The sequence below is a fragment of the Strix aluco genome, chromosome Z (assembly GCF_031877795.1).
Source record: "Strix aluco isolate bStrAlu1 chromosome Z, bStrAlu1.hap1, whole genome shotgun sequence".
Taxonomy (NCBI): domain Eukaryota; kingdom Metazoa; phylum Chordata; class Aves; order Strigiformes; family Strigidae; genus Strix; species Strix aluco.
In genome coordinates this window covers 16,148,746-16,167,903 of record NC_133971.1, presented here as the reverse complement: position 1 = coordinate 16,167,903, position 19,158 = coordinate 16,148,746, and the positions used below count along the sequence as shown (strand labels likewise).

Genomic DNA, 19,158 nt, shown 5'->3' with positions numbered 1-19,158 from the left:
CTAGAGTTGTGGGTATATAGAGTATAAAACACTTAATTTTCTATGTCATTATTTTATCCTAGTGGCTGTTGGAACTTCAATGATTAACAAGAGCTTGGAGAAAGGTGATTCGCAGCCAATCCTGATGATACTGCAGTCCAAGTTTGGATTACGAGTCATTTCTGAGTGTGCAGAAATCTACTTCAGGAACCTCTCTGAAGCCAAGAACCTGAAAATCAGAGAAGGTAAAAACTTTCCTGAATAGGACAGTTCCGTGTGTCTGTATCACTGAGACCACTACAAAACTAACACAGAAGGCCTACCTAAAATCACTGTAAACTGAGGAAAACAGTTGCTCATTTTAAATCTTTTGAGAAAATATTATATTTGTCCAAGTACTTTTGACATGATGTGAACTGTTGCATACATCATCCAGGTGAAGTACATGCTGAGAAATGAGTCTAGCTATTTCCAAAGTCTAGCTAAGACTTTTTAGTGTCTCAAACTAGCCTCTGAGTGAATTTAGGGCAGCATGTCTGTGTCTGTCAATAGACTAGTCCATTAGAAAGCCATATTACTCTGGTGGTTGTTTTTTTTTTTTTTTCCTGCTGACAGTTGCAGGCAAGGGTTAGTCTGTACACTTAACACTTATGGGTTACTGTCAAAGATCAAGACAGGCTCTGCCAGAGTTTCCATGGCCCATTAATGGTCCCTGTGCATTGGCAGAGCAGCAGGTATCAGCAAAAGCTGGATCTAGAATCTGCCCACAGCAAGATGACGGGATGTTTTGTCACATTAGAGCTGCAAGCTGGTCATAGCTAATGCAGCCAAGATTAGCTAACAAAAAAAAAAAAAAAAAAGGGTTCTTGTCAATGTAATACACTTTCTTACAGTAGATGGGCATGTTTCATCCTGCAACATGAGTATTGAGAGGACATTTTGCACAACTGACCTTATCAGCTTTACCCTGGGGCTTTCTGTCCATGAGGAAATGAGGTTTTTCCTGCCTGTCAGGATACGGCATTGTTTACCAAAGTACTAAACAAGACAATATGGATATAGGAAATGTCCCATCCAAGCTTGCCAATAAGGCCAGCATTCAGACAGAAGACAAGAACAATATTTTTTTAATAAATACAGTCTCAGTTCTACTTATGTGAGTGATGATGGAAGATGTAGCACAAACTGTTTCAGGAGCAAGAACAAAGTTGGCACACTGGGATTTGGAGAAGCTGGCAGTGGATCTGTACAAATCTTGTAGCTGTTTTGTTCTAGAAGAATGATCCTGATCCACCTAATAGAATATTTTGAAAACATGCTTACTACAAACTGACATGAGACATATTGTGAGTTTACATGTAAAATGGCTTTGCAGCAAATGTAGAGATGGGAAATAGGTAGGGAGAGCTGTGATTTATCAGTGTAACAGGGCACAGATGTGTACTAATAGTATGTATTTCCTTTAGATTCTAATGAAAGTCCATGGATTAAACTTGTAATGAAAAACAAGTATGACTACTATTACAATGTGGAAACTGAGGAGAGTGCCTGTGTTGCACCTGAAGGAGTTGTACCAAAAACTTCATGGTTAACTGGTGCAGAAATCCAGGTAGGTGGTTGAAACATTTGCTTTTGTTGCAAATGCATCATAAACATTGGAGACACAGATGGCAAGACATGGCAATAAGAAGGGAAGAAGCTGTGCTGGGTGAGACTGAAGATCACTTTAGTTCATTATCTGCTTCTGACAATAGCAGCAACTTAAGCCTAAGCAAATAATCATAGCACAGCCTCCTGTCTGATGTCTGACAAATGATTCAGGGACTTCCTGGAAGTTACAACATTCATTTTAATGGCCACCAACAGACGCTGATGGAGGAAAGTCTGATTGCTTTCATATCCGTTTATACCGTTTGGACTTTGCATTGGTATATGACAAGGAATTTCATTATGTATTTGGGGGCAGGTGAAAGCACTGTTTTATGTTTAAATCTAATCTAACACCATTCTTGCATCTCCAAGGTCAATAGAATGAGTGTGATACTTAAACTCCCTTACTGTAGAGGTTTTATGTTAGCATGAAAAGTAACTTGGAACAAAGTAGATCACACAAGCTTCTGTGCAATTTGTTTTTTTTATTCTGATGCAGCCCATCTAGGTTACAGGTTTACTCAGCTGCACAAACAGCTTGTCACAGTGTAGGTCCTAAAATTCTGATTGCAGCAATATTTGAGTGTGCTTCTCTATAGAGAGCTCCCTGATGCAGTTAATATTTCTAGATGTCTGACTTCCACAAAAAACTTGTATTAGGAATGCTAAACTCTCCCAAATTATAAAAAGACCTCTCTCTTAAAATAGCATACCCAGATGAATAACTGAGGTTTGAAAGGAGTTCAGTTACCCCTCATAAAAAATTCAGTGGTAGCGAAGTAGCTCTTTCTTCATACTGACTAAAATCTAGGGGTAAATCAGAGGGGCTTGGCTAGAATGAACATAAACTGTACAGATTATAGAGAGAATACAGACCACACTCCAGGATGGTTTTGGCTTGGTTTTTGCTTTTAAATTACCTTTTTCCATGATCTCTTAACAGAGCATTGTTGGGCAAGTTACAGCAGATTACAATCGAGAGCAGCTGTGGCTTGCTAATGAAAATCTGATTGTTGAACTGCAAGCCCGAGCAAGGGGATTCTTAGTCAGAAAAAATTATCAGGAGAGAAAAGCATACCTTCAAAACCAGGAACCATCTGCCATCAAAATACAGGTATTGTTCTAGAACAAGAAGGTAAGATGGCTTGGGCAACTTTCTGCATGTGACAAGTGATGTGGCTGATTACTACCACTGAAAAAATTCTCAAATAGGTCTTTCTCCCTGTTTCTATTATCAGCAGTTCAGACTTCTACATCTGCAAATATGTTTTGTCCTCATTGAAGTAGTTGTGCTTTTAGATATCAAATATCCAGTTTTAAAAGAATGGATCATATCCACCTGCAGTCTAAGTTGCTTCAGTGGGAGAAGCTCAGATATACATAGCCCTGGCTGTATTCTGAGGTGTTCAGGTTTTGCATGGTACACCTAACTATGCACAGTACAAGATCAGAAGATATTTGTTGAGTATCGAAGCAAAAATTCCTTGGCAAATCATGACTTAAGAATTACATTCCTTTCTAGACTATCCCCACTTGGAAGTGGTTTGCCTCTGTTCCATGAAGTCATAGCTGGGTAGGGAGTGGCAGACGCCCTGGTGTTTTTGGGCTCTGACAGTATTTCTTGGATGTCTTCAGTTTACTGAACTCTGAAAAGAGTATTAAGGAAACTGCTTAGGGTGTGAACACTGACAAATGCATGCACACTGGCTTTAAGTGGTGAAATAGCCACTTCCTGTTAGAAGCAATTTATTCCAGTCTTGAAAAACAATTCATTAACACCCACCCCTCCCACCCCTCAAATAATAGAAAAATGTACAACTGATTTTTTTAATCCATAGGAACTTAATTTAACAATTCATGATGGTAAATACTTTTACTACTAGCAGCTGTCATTGGGATTGGCTTTTCATTTTCTAGCACAGTGTCTGAGCCCAGTAAAGGACTGTACTGTTCTTTGAGGAAATCAGGGCCTGTGAACAGGTTCAAAAATATGCAACAATGTAGGTAAATAAAGGTGTTCTCTGATTTTTTTTCTATGGACATTAAAATAGAAATGACTTGTGAAAAACAAGTAGAGGACAAGGCTGGTGTCATTGGCTGGATAGAGATGAAAGGGAAAATACAGTAAAGGAGGTGAGAGTATCTGTGCTGTTCCTCTTGTTGGGCTCTTTGCCAAGAGTTTACTTTTGAGCTAGAAAAGGGAGAGACAAGTGAGGGAATTGAAAGGTGATTATCAGTGGTACAAGATAACCCTGAGTGATTCTGGAAGACCAGAGACTTGGGAAGGAGGCCAGCCCAAGAACAATGGGGGTTCAGCTAGGTTTTTGGATGTTAATTGGCAAGAGCTGGCAGAGTCTTCCCTGTGTGGGATGAAGCCAGTGACTGGGATGCTAAAGGATGTGAGTGTACTGGTGATAAGCGTAAAGATGGCTTTAGGGAAGGGAAGGACATGGCATTGGACAACAAAGTGTTTGTTCTGAGATTGACCAAAATTAACATGAAATGTATCAGGGCACCTTAAAAAATACAGAGGCAAGCTTACTTACACCTTGGTTATCTTTTTACCGCAATGGTAGTTTTTCTCTATGAGATAAAGACTGTTAATTGTTTTAGGGTATGTATGTAGATTTTAATAAATATCAGTTTCTTAATAATGATCTCCTGCCTTTTATAAAATAGGCTTACTGGAAAGGATTCAAACAAAGGAAAAGCTATGTTGACAGATTAAAAGTGCTTCAAGGCAATGTTGCTGCAGTTGTTAAGGTAAGATCCCACTGTGTTTTGGGGCCTGAGTATGCTTTATCCCTTGTCTTGGTCTTCCACTGCATGGGAATTGGAGACTAGGTACACAAACTGTAGGAACTTGTGCTCCTGAAACTTGCATGGTGTTGAAAAATTGTTTAATTGACAGCTTAAATAAATTGCTTCTTGAAAGCTCTGTGTTTGGCTTCTATCAGGCTTTGCTGAACTTGAGTGGCTCATAATAGAGATTTCCTTATGCTTCCCTTTCCATAATACTAAATTAGAAAATATTTGAGCTGGCAGTGTGTTATTTCATTAAAAGCTGTCAAATCTATGTGGCTGAAAAGTGTTCACTTTTTTGAGATGCTAATGGAATACTATGTAATGAACAGGTTGTAGATCACAGATGGGATATTGATCTCCTCTCTCTGAAGGAGACTGGTTTAGAACTGAGAGCTGAGACTTGAAGATAGGAATTACTTCCAAAGATAATGCTACACATGGGTGATAGGGCCTTGAACTCAACTTGCTATTTCAGTAGAAGTCCGTTAATCTGGTCACTGGACCGTAGGAGCCCAGTGGTACAGTCATCTATGGCCCCGAGCATGAAACAGTATGCCTGCAGAAGAGGACTGTCAGAAGCAAGATTAACACACACACACAAAACAGTTTGTGCAGTGTCTGTTAAGTTTCCAGTTAATTTTATTTAATTTTCAGATTCAGTCATGGGTAAAAATGTGGCTAGCAAAGAGAGCTTACAGGAAACGACTGCAATACTTTAAGGATCACGTAAGTCCTTTTTCTCCATTCTGAACATGAAGCATTAAAAAAGGGTAATATGACTGTGTGGGCAGTTTTGGGAATCTCAGGAAAGAGGGTGCAGGTTCTGCAGTGTGTTTCTGAGCAGAAATATAACTAGATTCTTTTGCCTAATCCAGAATGATGAAATTGTGAAGATACAAGCATTTCTCAGAGCAAACAAAGCCAGGGAGGACTACAGAACACTAAGTAAGTGGTAACAGTTGAGTGTTGTATATTTGGGGAGAAGCATGCTACTGTGTTCAGCTTTTTTTTTTTTGTTTAAACTTTCACATGTGATTTCTCAGTCTCCTATTCCCCTTCAAAAGTCAGGTGCAAGTGTTTGTAAACCTATTGTTTTACATCTGAAACTATTTTGGATAGTTGTACTTACTCAGTATAAAAAAATATTGCTCTAACTGGCATAAACTTCTCTCTACAGTTCCAAAATTTTCTGCTCAGTGATCAGTTTTCTGGGGGTTTTAGGGGTGTTCAGTATTATGTCAACTAACAAGACTATTTACTTCACCTATAGTTGGTGCTGAAAATCCACCTTTGACTGTCCTGCGCAAATTTGCCTACCTCTTGGACCAAAGTGATTTAGACTTTCAAGAAGAACTGGAAGTAACAAGGTTGAGGGAAGAAGTGGTTACAAAAATTCGATCCAATCAACAGCTGGAGAAGGACTTGAACTTAATGGATATAAAGATTGGACTGCTGGTGAAAAACAGAATCACTCTTCAGGTCAGCAGGCTCTGTTCAGACTCTCTTGGTAGCATGCACTAAGCAATTCCATGTGTTGAAGGAGCTCAGGATTACACAATCACAGCATGACTGAGGCTGGAAGGGACCTCTGGAGGTCATTTGGCCCAACCCCCTGCTCAAGCAGGGCCACCCAGAGCAGGTTGCCCAAGACCATGCCTTTGAATATCTCCAAGGGTGGAGACTCCACAGTCTCTCCGAACAACCTGTGCCAGTGCTTGGTCACCCTCAGTTAGTTAAAATATTTCTGGTAAATTAAGTGGTTTTTTTGCATGGCTTAAGTAATCTTGTTGAAATACCTCGTGGTTGAGGTTGTTCTGTTGCCCTGAGTGGTATGTCAGTTTGCTACTAAATGTCATTCTTCGTTTTGTTATGCTAATTGCTTGGCAGATTTTAAGCATCTTTTCTGTGGTAGAATGGAGTCGATTTCTGATCATATTTGAGAGCTTGTTCATTGTAAACTAAATGATGAATGAGTCTGTACATGAGAACAAGTTTCCCACATAATCATTATTGTCAAGCCATACGGGTGACAAGATAAAGATGTCCAAAAGACTGGTTAGTAAATAGAGCAGCAAATATATGACGTTGCTCATAAAGGCCCTTGGAGGAATATTGCATTTAACATGGCTGGGAAAATGTTATTTTTTCCAATTTGCCTTTTTTTGTGGATATATAATCTAGACTTTTGATCATCTGTCTGCAGGATGTGGTACTGCACAATAAGAAACTTAACAAAAAGAGCAAAAGTCAGCTGGAAGAGATGGTTATGGTTGACAAACAGGGTATCAAAGGTTTGAGTAAAGAGAGAAGAAAAAAACTGGAGGCGTATCAAAATTTATTCTACCTTTTGCAGGTAAATCTTAGTGTAAAAATTAACACGGCAGCAAATTGCTGAATAAAAACTAAAAATACATTGTTTGTTCTGTTTTAGTGGTTGTAGTAGTGCTTATGAAAATATTTCCAAAGTAGTATGCAGACTGCAGCAAATACTATGATCAACTTCCAATATTTCCTGCAATTGAGAAAATCCTTGCTGTCTTTACACTGTGCAAGAAATATCTTTTTTTTTCTTGAGAATAACTTCAGTCCATACTGAGAAATATTTTCTTCCATGTATCTTTTAGTCCACGTAAATTACTGTCATTATTACCATGCATTATATGTGATGGAAAGGAAGTTCATATAATGCATCTGTTCTTATGCTCTTTTTATCTCATCCCATTGAAGTTTTTCTAGAAGAATTTTAGATCTTTCCAGGACAGACACCCTCTAATACTTAAGTGGACATGTAGTTATGCAATGTCGTCTTGGTAGATAGCCATTGTCGCTTGTTAAACTGTCATTGTCATCAGATACATAGACCTGATGCACAGAGGTACTGTTTGGAGACTACAGATAAAATCCTTACTGTTGCTGCTCACAGATATCTAATTGTGCGGTATCCAGTGTTTCTTATGCATTAGGATTTGGAAAAAAGTAAAGCCATGGTGGAAAAGTGACATATACAGGATTCAACATAAATGCTTTTGGTGTTAACAGAAATGTAGAGAGCTGTCCCCCAGGTGGGGGTAATTTGTCCTGGACAATAGTATTCAATTCATTTGTTTGTTTCATAGACTAATCCCACGTATCTGGCGAAGCTGATTTTCCAAATGCCACAAAACAAATCAACCAAGTTTATGGATACAGTCATCTTCACTCTATACAACTATGCCTCCAATCAACGAGAAGAGTATCTACTTCTCAAACTCTTCAAAACGGCTTTAGAAGAGGAGATACAGTATGTGCACTCACAAGAAGACTTTAGCTAATTTTTGTTGCAAACAGTTCAATGAATACTTCATACCTAAAAGATTTTGATGGTTAATCTTTAAACTGCTGTAAAATTATATACATATTTTTGTTATTAGAGAAGTTTATTTTCAGGGTAACTTATTCATTAACTCAAGCTATTTCCAATTCAGAAAAAAAAAAAATATGGTGGTCAATATTTTTTTATGAAAAAATCACTTGGAAAAAAGGAGACACTAGGGTTCCTTGCTTTTGTGCTTGTGTATTTAAGGATGGAGAAAGTCTTTTCTTTCTCTATGTAAATGTATGTTCAGTAAGTGGAAAATGGTGGCTTATCCTGAAACAATAAAATCTTATGCCCTTAACAAGTATTTACTGAACAGGTATTTGGGCCTGAATCAGGATATATATTAGGTGCCACTGACTATGCTATGTTCCAGGGACATTATTGTAACACATAATGCATAAGCAGTAGTTTCTATAATCTTGTTTTATATGAAAGCCTAAGAAATAAACTGTATAAACAAGTTTCAACATAGAAATAGGATAATTTAAGAAGTGTGGGTTTTGAAAACATGGATAACTGCATACCATAAGTCAGATCTGAGGACTCTTCTGTTCTTGCTACAGCTCTAAAGTAGACCAGATACAGGATATCGTTACTGGAAACCCCACTGTCATTAAGATGGTTGTCAGCTTCAATCGAGGTGCTCGTGGACAGAACACTCTACGCCAGCTCCTGGCCCCAGTGGTGAAGGAGATCATGGAGGACAAGTCCCTCATAATCAACACTAGTCCTGTTGATGTGTACAAATCATGGGTAAACCAGCTAGAAATGCAGACCGGTGAGGCCAGGTGAGTGAGGAAGCTGGATGTATTGTACCATTTAAATACTTGAGGGATCCCTCCCTTCTGCTTGCCCTTTCCTACTCTGACAAATTGCACTTGTACCCATGCATCCCTTCCCCATCTTCCTGCAGCAAAGTGAGAGTTTTTGGGGAGAGGTGCTAGAAAAAACAGGTACTTTAACCTGCTCTGAACAACAAAGGGATCACTTTCCTGGTCATGAACTTCACAAGCCAATTACTTGATCTTTACAGGTGTAGTAGACTATGCCATGGAAAAATTTATAGCCTTTTTCCATACAGGTTTTATAACAGCATGTTAGTAGTCCTAGGCTCTTGAGGAGCTATGCTGGGACTGAGATGTGGAGATGCATGCCTTAAATTAGGATTCCCCTTTTGTAATTAAGGGACAGTACCTGATAGCATGTGCACCCCCACCTAAACAAACTGCCCCCTTCCAAAAAAGGAAGTTAATGCATCTGAGACTTTCATTACTTAGCCAACTTCAGCTGTATTGGTCTGAATCTTTTTCCTGTTTACTGATGGCCCTTATGAGAGAAAAAAAAAGTATTTTATTCTCAAATACATTTAGCCTCGTTTAATATCTGTTTGCTTTGCAGCAAATTGCCATATGATGTAACCACAGAACAAGCATTAACACACACAGAAGTGGTCAGTAAACTGGAATCATCAATTCAGAGTTTGCGAGCAGTAACTGACAAAGTTCTCACGTCCATATTCTCTTCTCTCAATATGATGCCGTAAGTGCTGAGTTAACTCTCATGTGCACAGTGAAGCTTCGTTTGAAACTCAGTGATGGAGATCCTTTCAAATTACATGGCTTGTGACATATGCCTCTCTAATTACTTCCCCAGTAGAGGGAGTGGTTTCTCCACTTCTACTCAGTTTTAGCAGCCTCGTGAATATCTCCCTGAGTTGAACCTTTTTGTATTTTCTATTATTGTCTTGTTTTGTGTTTTAAGTGGCATGGGGAAAAGCCAATATCCTGGATGACTAGAATGATTTTTTTTTTCCATGTTTTGTCTAAGTCTTTCCAATGCTTTTCCTTTTCATCTGTTCTACATGTAGTTATGGAATGAGATACATAGCCAAAGTTCTGAAGAGCTCACTCCATGAGAAATTTCCAGGTGCAACAGAAGATGAACTATTAAAGGTAGGCTTCTGAGGACAAACTGCCAGCAGCTTATTCTTTTAATGCCAAAGGGTTTTTTTTATTGGCAGTAAGCAGTCTAAGGAACTGAGAACACCAGCATTGACCAAAGGAATTTGGCACTTCTTGATTTGCAAAAGGGTGGTGGAAGGGGAGGAGAAGGGAACTCTGTTGCCACAACCTGGGTGCTCAGCAATTCTTATGGAAGACAGTGCTCAACCTGGTTTGGATAGTAACTGTTCTTAGGAGATTGGAGTTTAGCTGAATCATCTTGGATTTAGGTTTTGTACTACAGTCCTCACTACCAGCAAATCCTTTCATAGAGAACACCGTGGTCTTCATTTCCACCATGAACACATCCCCCCCCCAAAAGTTGTTAACATATTTTAAAATAATGTGGTTTTTTAAATTGCATTAATATTGTAATTTAAATACAATAAGGAAGTGTTCTAAAGAATTGCAAGTAGATCATTACATTACACTTAAGATGCTTGTAAAAGTTGTAGGAATGACATTTGTACAGACTGAAGAGTAAAATGTGAGTGATAAGTATGGTACCAGCGCACTGGCCATCACTAACCTACCACAGCCATGGTACCTCTTCAGGATTCTTAAGAGAATTGCTCCATGAACCTTCGAGCTGAAACACTGACAGGTCTCTCAAGTTAGAAATATTTGTACTTCAATAAAGATGTTTTCATTAGCGTTTAATGAAATGGTTCTAAAATTACAAGGTATTCATTTCCCTATTTTTCGAAAAGATACTGTTCAGTCTTTTTAGAAAAGAAAATATATATATATGCAGGTGACTAGAGGACTTCAAACTCCTCAGCTGAAAAATTAATTCTGATTGTGTGTGTTTTAACAACACATTGAAAATCCTTGCAAGTAGCATTTATGGGGTACTTTAGTACACTACTTCAGCAATACAGATTAAGGCATTGCTTAACTTACAAAAAAAAAAAGTAGAAAATGGAGCATAAGGCACCCAACTGAAAGCCTTTAAATGTGTAAACTGGAAGTTCTGAAGGTGACTGCACATAAGCTGAGGCAAATTGCAGAAAGAAAAGTCCTGCCTGTTTCTGAGATCAGGAATGATTTGAAATCACCATCTGCACAATACAAGTTACTGTATCATCATTATAGAAATTGCAGTTCGGAAAATCTGTTCTCTAGCCTTTTAGGGCTGCATGCAGTCCTCATAGGAAACAGTGGGTCCCTTGTCAATGAATGCATCAAATGCTGGCAGATAACTGTAGCACTTGAGAGAACAAGCCTCTGAAGCTGAAACTTGCAAAATCTAGGAGAAAGAGTTGTATTTGTCTTTGTGTTCAACTCAATGCCTTGCTCTAGCGGATCTAAAGCCAGCAACAAATTGAAATGTGGTTGTAGAAGTCCATAACTGATGTTCACAGAGGTGTTCTAAGAGGCACAGCTTATAAAAGACCATTGGCTCTTTCAATTAGCCACATAGGTAACATGTATGTCTTAGGGGTATTTCTAGCATCAGTTCCTATGGCCTAATTCAGAAGTAGAAATGATTGATCATGTTTTGTAAAATGTAATTACTGTAATCAAAGAGAAGATCTGTTAATTTTTACTTCTAGATTGTTGGCAACCTCCTGTACTATCGCTACATGAACCCTGCCATTGTTGCTCCTGATGGTTTTGATATAATTGATATGACAGCTGGGGGACAGATACACCCTGACCAGAGGAGGAACTTGGGCTGTGTGGCAAAAGTCCTTCAGCATGCTGCTTCTAACAAACTCTTTGAAGGAGAGAGCGAACATCTATCATCTATGAACACTTACCTCTCACTGACATACCAGAAGTTCAGGTATGCAAAGCACTTGGAAATACCTGCACAGTAAGAGCTCTCCTTTAGGGTGAGTAAGGCAGGTGGACTCCTCTCCCTGCTCAGAGTTAAAAATGTTGAGTGATCTGCTGTAGAGAAATTCTCACTTCTGAGGAAGTTGAAGCAGGAGTAACAGGTTGTATTTCTGCTTGAGCATTACTCTGAGAACTGATCCAGCTCTGCTGGCTTGATTATAGTAAGCCTTACTGCAAACACAGATTGAGAGCAGTGTGGGGTGATTCATTATCCAGCAGAAATAATGTGTTCTTTGGGTCGGGAGGACAGCTGAATGTTTTGTCTAAGAAAAAACTTACTGGTCTCCTTAGACACCAATGGCAGCTGCTCTCAGCTGCCTGTTCCCCTTGTACTCACCCAGCAACTGCAATTGAAATATGTTAAAAAGCTACCAGCTATGTTAAAAGCTACCAGCCCTGCCTAGATCTTTTACTGTGCATTTATGAACTTGTGTAGACATTTGTCCAAACCCTTTGTAAACCTTTGAGATAATCACTCTTCACAACCTCTTCCTGTAGCAGTATTCAGAAATTTGCTACCTGTCAGTTAAGAGTGCTTCCTTTCATTTATTTGAAATTAATATTTTCCTGCTAGTTTCATTGCATACCCAATTATTGTGGGATTTGATGAACTAATTCTGCATTTATCTCATACAACACCGCTGTGATTTTGTACCACTTGATCATATCCCTCAGCTTTTTCTCTCCAAACTAAGGAACCCCAGACTTCTTTTTTCCCTAATACCAACTTTAAAGGTCTTCTGATGCTGAAACATGCATCATCTCAACAGTGCAGGGCTGGCCCAGTGGGAGCAGGACAGCTCCTATAGCATCCCTGTAGGCCTCATCTAAAACCCTGTTTCTCCCAGCTGCTCCAATTCAGGTCCTCTCACTTTAGAAAACAAAGTGGTCCTCTGACAGGAGGACCTCACTGTTTCTTGGTTGTCTGTGCCCATCTCTGAATCTGTCAGTAGCTTGGAGAAACACCATTGTCTTCTTGGGAAGCAGGTGTCAGCTCTCCATGTACATGCTAGTCATGTCAAAGTAATGCTTCAGCCATACGTTCCCTTTTTTCCTCTCAAGATTCTTGTATTTATAAACAATACCACACTTTCTGCCATTTCAAGCAGCTCAGTTTCTGAGTAACAGTGATTTAAACATTTGTAGGCCAAGTGGTAATTTTGTGCAGCTATTTCAAACAACTTCTCACCACACTTCATACTACAAAGTGCCTTCATAAAATTGGGGGGCCTTTCTGTGAAAATCCTTTTGTAACTTCTAAAGCATTAAATACAGACTTCTGTAAGTGTTTAAAATTTACCAAGTTTTATCACTCCTTGTGAAATAAGGAGAAAAAAAATTTACCTTTAAAACAATCTTTCACCAGGTGTCCAGGAAGATAGAATGCTTTGTTATATGTATTGACGAGTAAATGCATTGCCTCCAAAGCTTTCTTTCAAACACTAAGTGTAGATTGCAGATTATAAGAGAAATATAATGTATGTCAAAGACTTGATTGTGGGGTTTTTTTTATACAGGCTAAGTAAAGTGAGTTTATAGGGAACAGTTACTGAAGTATTTCTCATTTTCTCTTAGGAATTTTTTTCAAGCTGCATGTGATGTTCCTGAACCCGAGGAGAAATTCAATATCGATGAATACTCTGACATGGTGACCCTTAGCAAACCTGTCATATATATCTCAATTGAAGAAATTATCAATACCCATTCAGTAAGTCAACAGACTAAAGTGTATAGATAACGAAATACTTGCAACAACCAGTCTCTGGGGAAGGCTTAGTGTTTGTTCTTTCTTTTGAAATAATTTATTCAGTTCATCTTTGAAATGGTCTGGAATTGAGTATTTTTCCTAGAAGACTGCTTTGATATAAAAGTATCATCTTGAATAAAAATTAGAATATAGCAGTTTCTAATGGGAATGAGGAACATTTTTGGTTTTTTCTAATCTAGTGTGACATTTCTAACTTATTTGTACTTTCAAATACTTTCCTGTCTTGGAAAGTGACACCAATTTGAAGAAGCTCCTTTGACTCTGGGAATAGAGGAAAATCTAGTGTATTTCACAACTCTGGCATTCTGTCATGTTTTGTTGGAAGCAGATGCAAATGTCTGACTTAGGACTGAAGCTGTGGCATCCCATCAGTTCTTTGTCATGGGTAAAGAACAGATAAACTGTACCTTGCAGTATGACTCATTAGGGTGTAAGTTCAGCGTCTACTACATGGTCCTCCTAAAGCTGGGATATTACTATCTGTTTTTTGGCTTGCAAACTGTCTGCTGTTGTGCCTCGAGCCACTCCCCGCACCCGCCCCCCCCCCCCCCGAAAAGCCCCCCAAAAACCCAACACCCCCAAAACCCCCCGAAGATCCTCTCATATTGTCAGATACACTATGGAAACGGTAGAGTACCCAGCTCTCAGTACACCACATTACAAGTTAGCTTTATTCAAGTGAAAACTAATAGCCTAGTCTGCTAAAAACAGACTTGCTGGATTGTCTTTGTGCCTATTCTTTCTTTTAATTTTTTTAAGGCATAGACCTATGCCTGCATGTTTATGATCCAGTGGTTACATATAAACACTAGTCTTGGTCAAATATTCCTTTTAGTGGGTCTGTTGCATGTCTAAGATGTTATTTGAGCCTAATGTGATGAACTATTACTATGCAATTTTATAGCAGATAAAATACTCTATAGAATATGAAGTAACTTAATGAAGGTAAATTGCCAAACAAAGGAGCTCAAGGAGATGGTCTTTTTTTTGATAATGTGACTATGCGCACTTGCCTGCCTAGAGGAAGTAAGCAATTAGATCTGAGAACTATATACTGTCTGCATGCAGTATATTTACCAGGTGATCCTCCTTGTCCTGTGAAACCTCTTCCAATAAACTTCCTCCGAGAGACTGAGCCTTCATCTGAGTTGTCTTCTCCCACTGCACCTTCCCTGCAAGTGTATAGTGTCAAGCATGGTGGAGTTTTAATCAGTACACATAGTGTCCCTCAGCAGTTCTCACAGCATCTTAGTCAATGTTACATACAGTGTGGGGTAGCTGCTGCACATAAGAGAGAAACTGGTTTTAAACAAGTTAATGGTTATGGGCTTATAATTCTCACTTCCATCTTGTAAGTATGCCTGAAATGCCTTTCTTTTATTGGATGTAGGTTTCTTGTTAGTAAGTTTCTAGTAACAAGTAACTCTTGACTGACTATAGCCTGAAGTGTTTAGAATCCTGGAATTTTTGCCTACTGTGCATGCTGTAGCTAAATTTCAGTGAAGCTTGGTGATATTATGTCTTTCCATCAGCCCTCCAGGTAAGGAATATTGCTTCTGTGGGAAACGGACTGTTGAATCTAGTGGTCACTAATGCTGCTGTCTTTATCTACCTAGCATGAGGTTGCTTTTCTCACAGATGGTGAGAGTCTGTTTTCAAGAAAAAGTTATTGCCCTGTTCATGCTTTTTATTAACTTGGCTAACCAGTATTTTTGTGGCTTAAAACTTTGAGAATGTGTCCAAGTGCAATGGAAGTTATTGTGAATATGTTCACAAATCTCTTGCAACTTCTAAGTCTATTAGAAATTGTGCAGCAAGTGCTGCATAGCTAGTTTTTCATTTACAAAATAAAGCCATTTCTGAAAAGTATCACTGATGCTATTGTAAGATACTGGAATGGATATACAGAACATAGGTATCTTTCTATGGACCTCCAACCCTGTCTTCATTCCTTTGTGTGCTTAGTTCAGGATGCAGCACTGAAAAACTCTGCCCTTTACTCTGTGATAATTTCTTAGTCTTAAAGGCAAATCTTAAACATCTGCTCAGCTGTGATGTTCAGCACTCCAGAGACAATTGCTGGAGGAGCACAGCAAGATGTCTTACAGTAAAAGCAGTTCTAAACTCACAGTCCAGAACTGAGCATGCTTCCCCACCTTGGATCCTCCATAATCTTTTTCACACTAGGTCTATGTTTTTCAGCATTTAGTATCCAGATTTATTTACAAGTATAAAGACACTGGCAATGTTGGGGTTTTTTTGGATGGTGACTTCATTTACATTTTATAGCTACTATTAGAACACCAGGATGCCATTGCCACTGAGCCAAATGACCTGCTGAACGAATTGCTGGAAGGGCTGGGACCTGTTCCTGATGTAGAGTCTTTCCTTGGTATGCTATTCTTTGTCTTTATGGTTAACTTCACTCTAGGGGCAGAATTAAATTGGGACTTGATTTAAATACTCTCATACTTCTCATAGTGACAGCTTCTTCATTTACTATAGAATTCTTTTCTTAACACTTTTTGTAACATTGCTCATAGTTGAACCTTCTTCTAACTGCAATATTCATTCTAAAGATTAATGATGTGATACAAAATCCAAACACTAATAATGTTTTCAGAAGAACGATCCAGTTCTGCTCAAATTGCAGATAGAAAACAAGTGATTTTTAATAACCTGATCTTAAGATTTGCTAATTTTCGCTAGAAATTTACAAAAAATGCACAGAGATTTCTTAATAGCCATTTTTTATTTTGACATTTAATTATCCAAATAAAAATGAAGTTTTAAAAAATATGCAAATTTATTAGAAAGATATAAGGAATAAATATGACTATTTAATTTGCCTTAATAGTAGTAAGATGTGAACTGTTTAGAAAGTAGCTAGGATGTCATGGATAATACTAGCTTCCAAGTGAACAGCCGGTTAACATAGCTGCTACTGCTTCATTTTTCACTATCATTTCACAGTAGGATAAAGGATGTTAAATTGTTTGTATTCTTCTTTGAAAAGAAGACATGTGAGTCTCTTGCACATCAGTAGTTTGAAAAGTAAGAATTGGTGGCATTTCCAAAATAATCTAACCGGGCTTATAAATAGTTGACTTACGGTTTTGATTCTTCAATGTACAAAAAAAGACTGCTTCTAAATGGTAGGAATGGGTGTGCTATTTAATAAACAATATTTCTGATGATTTACAGTGGTTTATCTAGGCTCTTGTTAACTTCATGCATTGAATCATAGGAAAGTTGGCAAACTTGAAGTAAAAGATGTTTCCTTACAGGGGAAGGAGCTGTTGATCCCAATGACCCTAACAGGGAAAGCACACTGAATCAACTTGCAAAAACAGAGATTTCACTGTCTCTAACAAGCAAATATGAGTTACGAGAAGGTGAAGATCAGGATCTCAAAAGCCTGATGATAAAGTAAGTTTTGTTCAAAAAAGCCTATATTCTGGGAATGCTTTTTGTTTGTGGTGGTTTTGTTGGGTTTTTTCAAAAAAGTTTCTTCTACCATACTGTCCTGCCTAAGTGCATTTTTGAGGTGCTGAGTGAACTCAGTTTTCAAAAGCCTATCTGTGTTCAGTCCTACCCAAACTTTTGCAAAAGTCAGAGAAATTATCAATTCTTCCAGAAAACTTACAGAAAGATAAACATCCTGCCACTTGTGTTTTGGAGTGTAACTGGGTCATTATCTAACCTAGTAAGTGCTTTTCCATGAAGCTGTAAAAGTATTCTGCTTTACAACACCACAGCCTTGGGAAAGCAGAGATGAAAAGCTGTATAGCCTTATAAGTGACAGACAGTTTCGCACTGTCCTCTGCTCCCCATCAGAAGAAAACACTTCCCTGACGAACTGCCATCAGGTGTTTGAACAGGATGCAACTGTCACTTCAGAAGGAATGGTGCATGCTTTTATCCACAGGGAAAAAAAAAAAATGATGCTTATTCTATTTGGTGAGCAAATTAAGAAATGCCTACTGGGATACACTGGAATATAGATTATAGCTGAAAATATTTTCATAAAAGCACTTAGTATCAGATTATTGGCACCCCTCTTTTGAAGTTATTTCAAGCTGTCCAGAATAAGGATTGGCTTATTTAAGATGCTGCTGCTTCCTGAACAAGGGGGAGAATGGGATACTGCTCTCCTCTATTACTATGCTTCTTTTTAGCCCACAGGTGGGAGGTTCAGAAGTTCACTTTAAAGAAAAATACAACAAAAGGATTTCATACTATTGCAAGCACTAGGAGTGTAGATACAGGCTGTAATTCAACTCTAATCTATTAGTATTTTTTTTTTCCAAATAAAAAATCAGTAAACTGAATTTATTAGGTAATATGTGAAGTTTTACTTCTGAGGAAAGTTCTTAGCTATAATGACTGTAGTAAGTTGTGCAACTTCTATAAAAGCCATAAATGCCTGTTTAAAGTCTGGGAAAAAACATCTGATTTTCAGTGCAAGAAAACTCTTACTATTTATCCTAAAAGGAAGAAGAGTTTTTCCACTGTAATTGTGCATATTTGATCTGAATCTTAAACAAGAAAACACTGAGGTTTTTCTGAAACTTGCTATCAAATATATTTTGAGATCTAAAGTAAAGGGAGTACAATGACAATGTCAAATCTAAACTGTGTTAGTCACTTGGTATTCCAGAGACCAAGGCTCTAGAGCTGCTCTTCTGGTTTTGTAATAAGGATATGCCTGCTGCTGTCCCTTAAAACAAATAAAACTGTGCTTGCTGTCCTTTTCAACTCTGTGTAGGAGTAAAATGCTATCCCTTAATGGAATCCCTAAAAATGTACAAAATCAAGGCCAATATAAATGTCTGTAATCCCCTACACCGTGTGGAAATATGTTGAAACAATAGCATGAGAATTAACAAAAGAATTTAACCTCTATATCGCATAAGTGCTCTCAAGAAATATTCTTATATTTTGAGGAAATGTACTAAATAATCTGACAGAACACTAATTAGCAAGCTGTGTTAAATTGCAGCAATATCAAAAGCTAAATACTTACCGCTACCTTTTACACAAAAGATGTGTAAATACAGATGCTTAGCTTTCTCATCTTAGCTTCAGTCTTTTACTGCAACTGTGAAATGTTAGGCACTTGGCTAAAATTCAAGTCACAGCTGATTCACTGAATGTTCCTTCCTTCTCTGCAAGTGACATGCCTCTTCTGTAGAAATATTAATATATTTGCTTTTTAAACGGTTTTGTTAAGGCTTCTGTGAAGAACCCTAAGATATGCTGGCACCCCTTCTAGAGGACTCCATATAAGGCGCCCAGTCTCTGTGGCTTAAGTGTGCAGGTGCCGCTTGCCAAGTGGCAGGTTAAGGGGTAGTCATGCAGCCCAAAGAGGGGTGTTTCTGGAAAACAACAGAGCCAAGCAGGTTCAGTACACGGGGAGAGGATGCTGAAGGGAGAGGAAGTGGAAATAAGCCTCATGTCTTACTGACTGTATCAGCACCTGTTTCTAAGGCAGTGCATAAAACAGTAATGCCATCCCACGTATGTTAATGTAGACTGTGTTGGTGGCCACCAAAGACTGACTAAAAGGTTGTGTCAGGCAGAGAAAGCCAGCAATGTGTTGATGTAGCCCAAGTGAAACAACTCTAGGAAACTTTTCTGGTTTTGTTTTGGGGTGTTTTTTCTGGCAAACTGGAGAGGATTCCAAGAGAGTTTGCAAAGGGAAAAAATACATTTAATGGAATTCCTTCAGAAGCTGTTGAATGTGCTAGAGCCAC

General features: G+C 38.4%; 1 protein-coding gene across 6 annotated transcripts in view; it reads left to right on the top strand.

Moving 5' to 3' along the window:
* IQGAP2 (IQ motif containing GTPase activating protein 2) overlaps window positions 1-19,158 on the top strand; it is a 131,866-nt gene that overhangs the window by 106,169 nt on the left and 6,539 nt on the right. For all 6 annotated transcript variants that reach the window (XM_074812123.1, XM_074812126.1, XM_074812127.1 and 3 more), the window contains 16 exons: window positions 63-224; window positions 1,446-1,588; window positions 2,573-2,743; window positions 4,309-4,392; window positions 5,089-5,160; window positions 5,310-5,379; window positions 5,705-5,913; window positions 6,638-6,787; window positions 7,551-7,714; window positions 8,356-8,580; window positions 9,191-9,331; window positions 9,660-9,744; window positions 11,349-11,581; window positions 13,210-13,342; window positions 15,692-15,794; window positions 16,690-16,831. In XM_074812123.1, coding sequence (XP_074668224.1) covers window positions 63-224; window positions 1,446-1,588; window positions 2,573-2,743; window positions 4,309-4,392; window positions 5,089-5,160; window positions 5,310-5,379; window positions 5,705-5,913; window positions 6,638-6,787; window positions 7,551-7,714; window positions 8,356-8,580; window positions 9,191-9,331; window positions 9,660-9,744; window positions 11,349-11,581; window positions 13,210-13,342; window positions 15,692-15,794; window positions 16,690-16,831 — 2,287 coding nt within the window. The remainder of the gene's footprint in view (window positions 1-62; window positions 225-1,445; window positions 1,589-2,572; window positions 2,744-4,308; window positions 4,393-5,088; window positions 5,161-5,309; window positions 5,380-5,704; window positions 5,914-6,637; window positions 6,788-7,550; window positions 7,715-8,355; window positions 8,581-9,190; window positions 9,332-9,659; window positions 9,745-11,348; window positions 11,582-13,209; window positions 13,343-15,691; window positions 15,795-16,689; window positions 16,832-19,158) is intronic.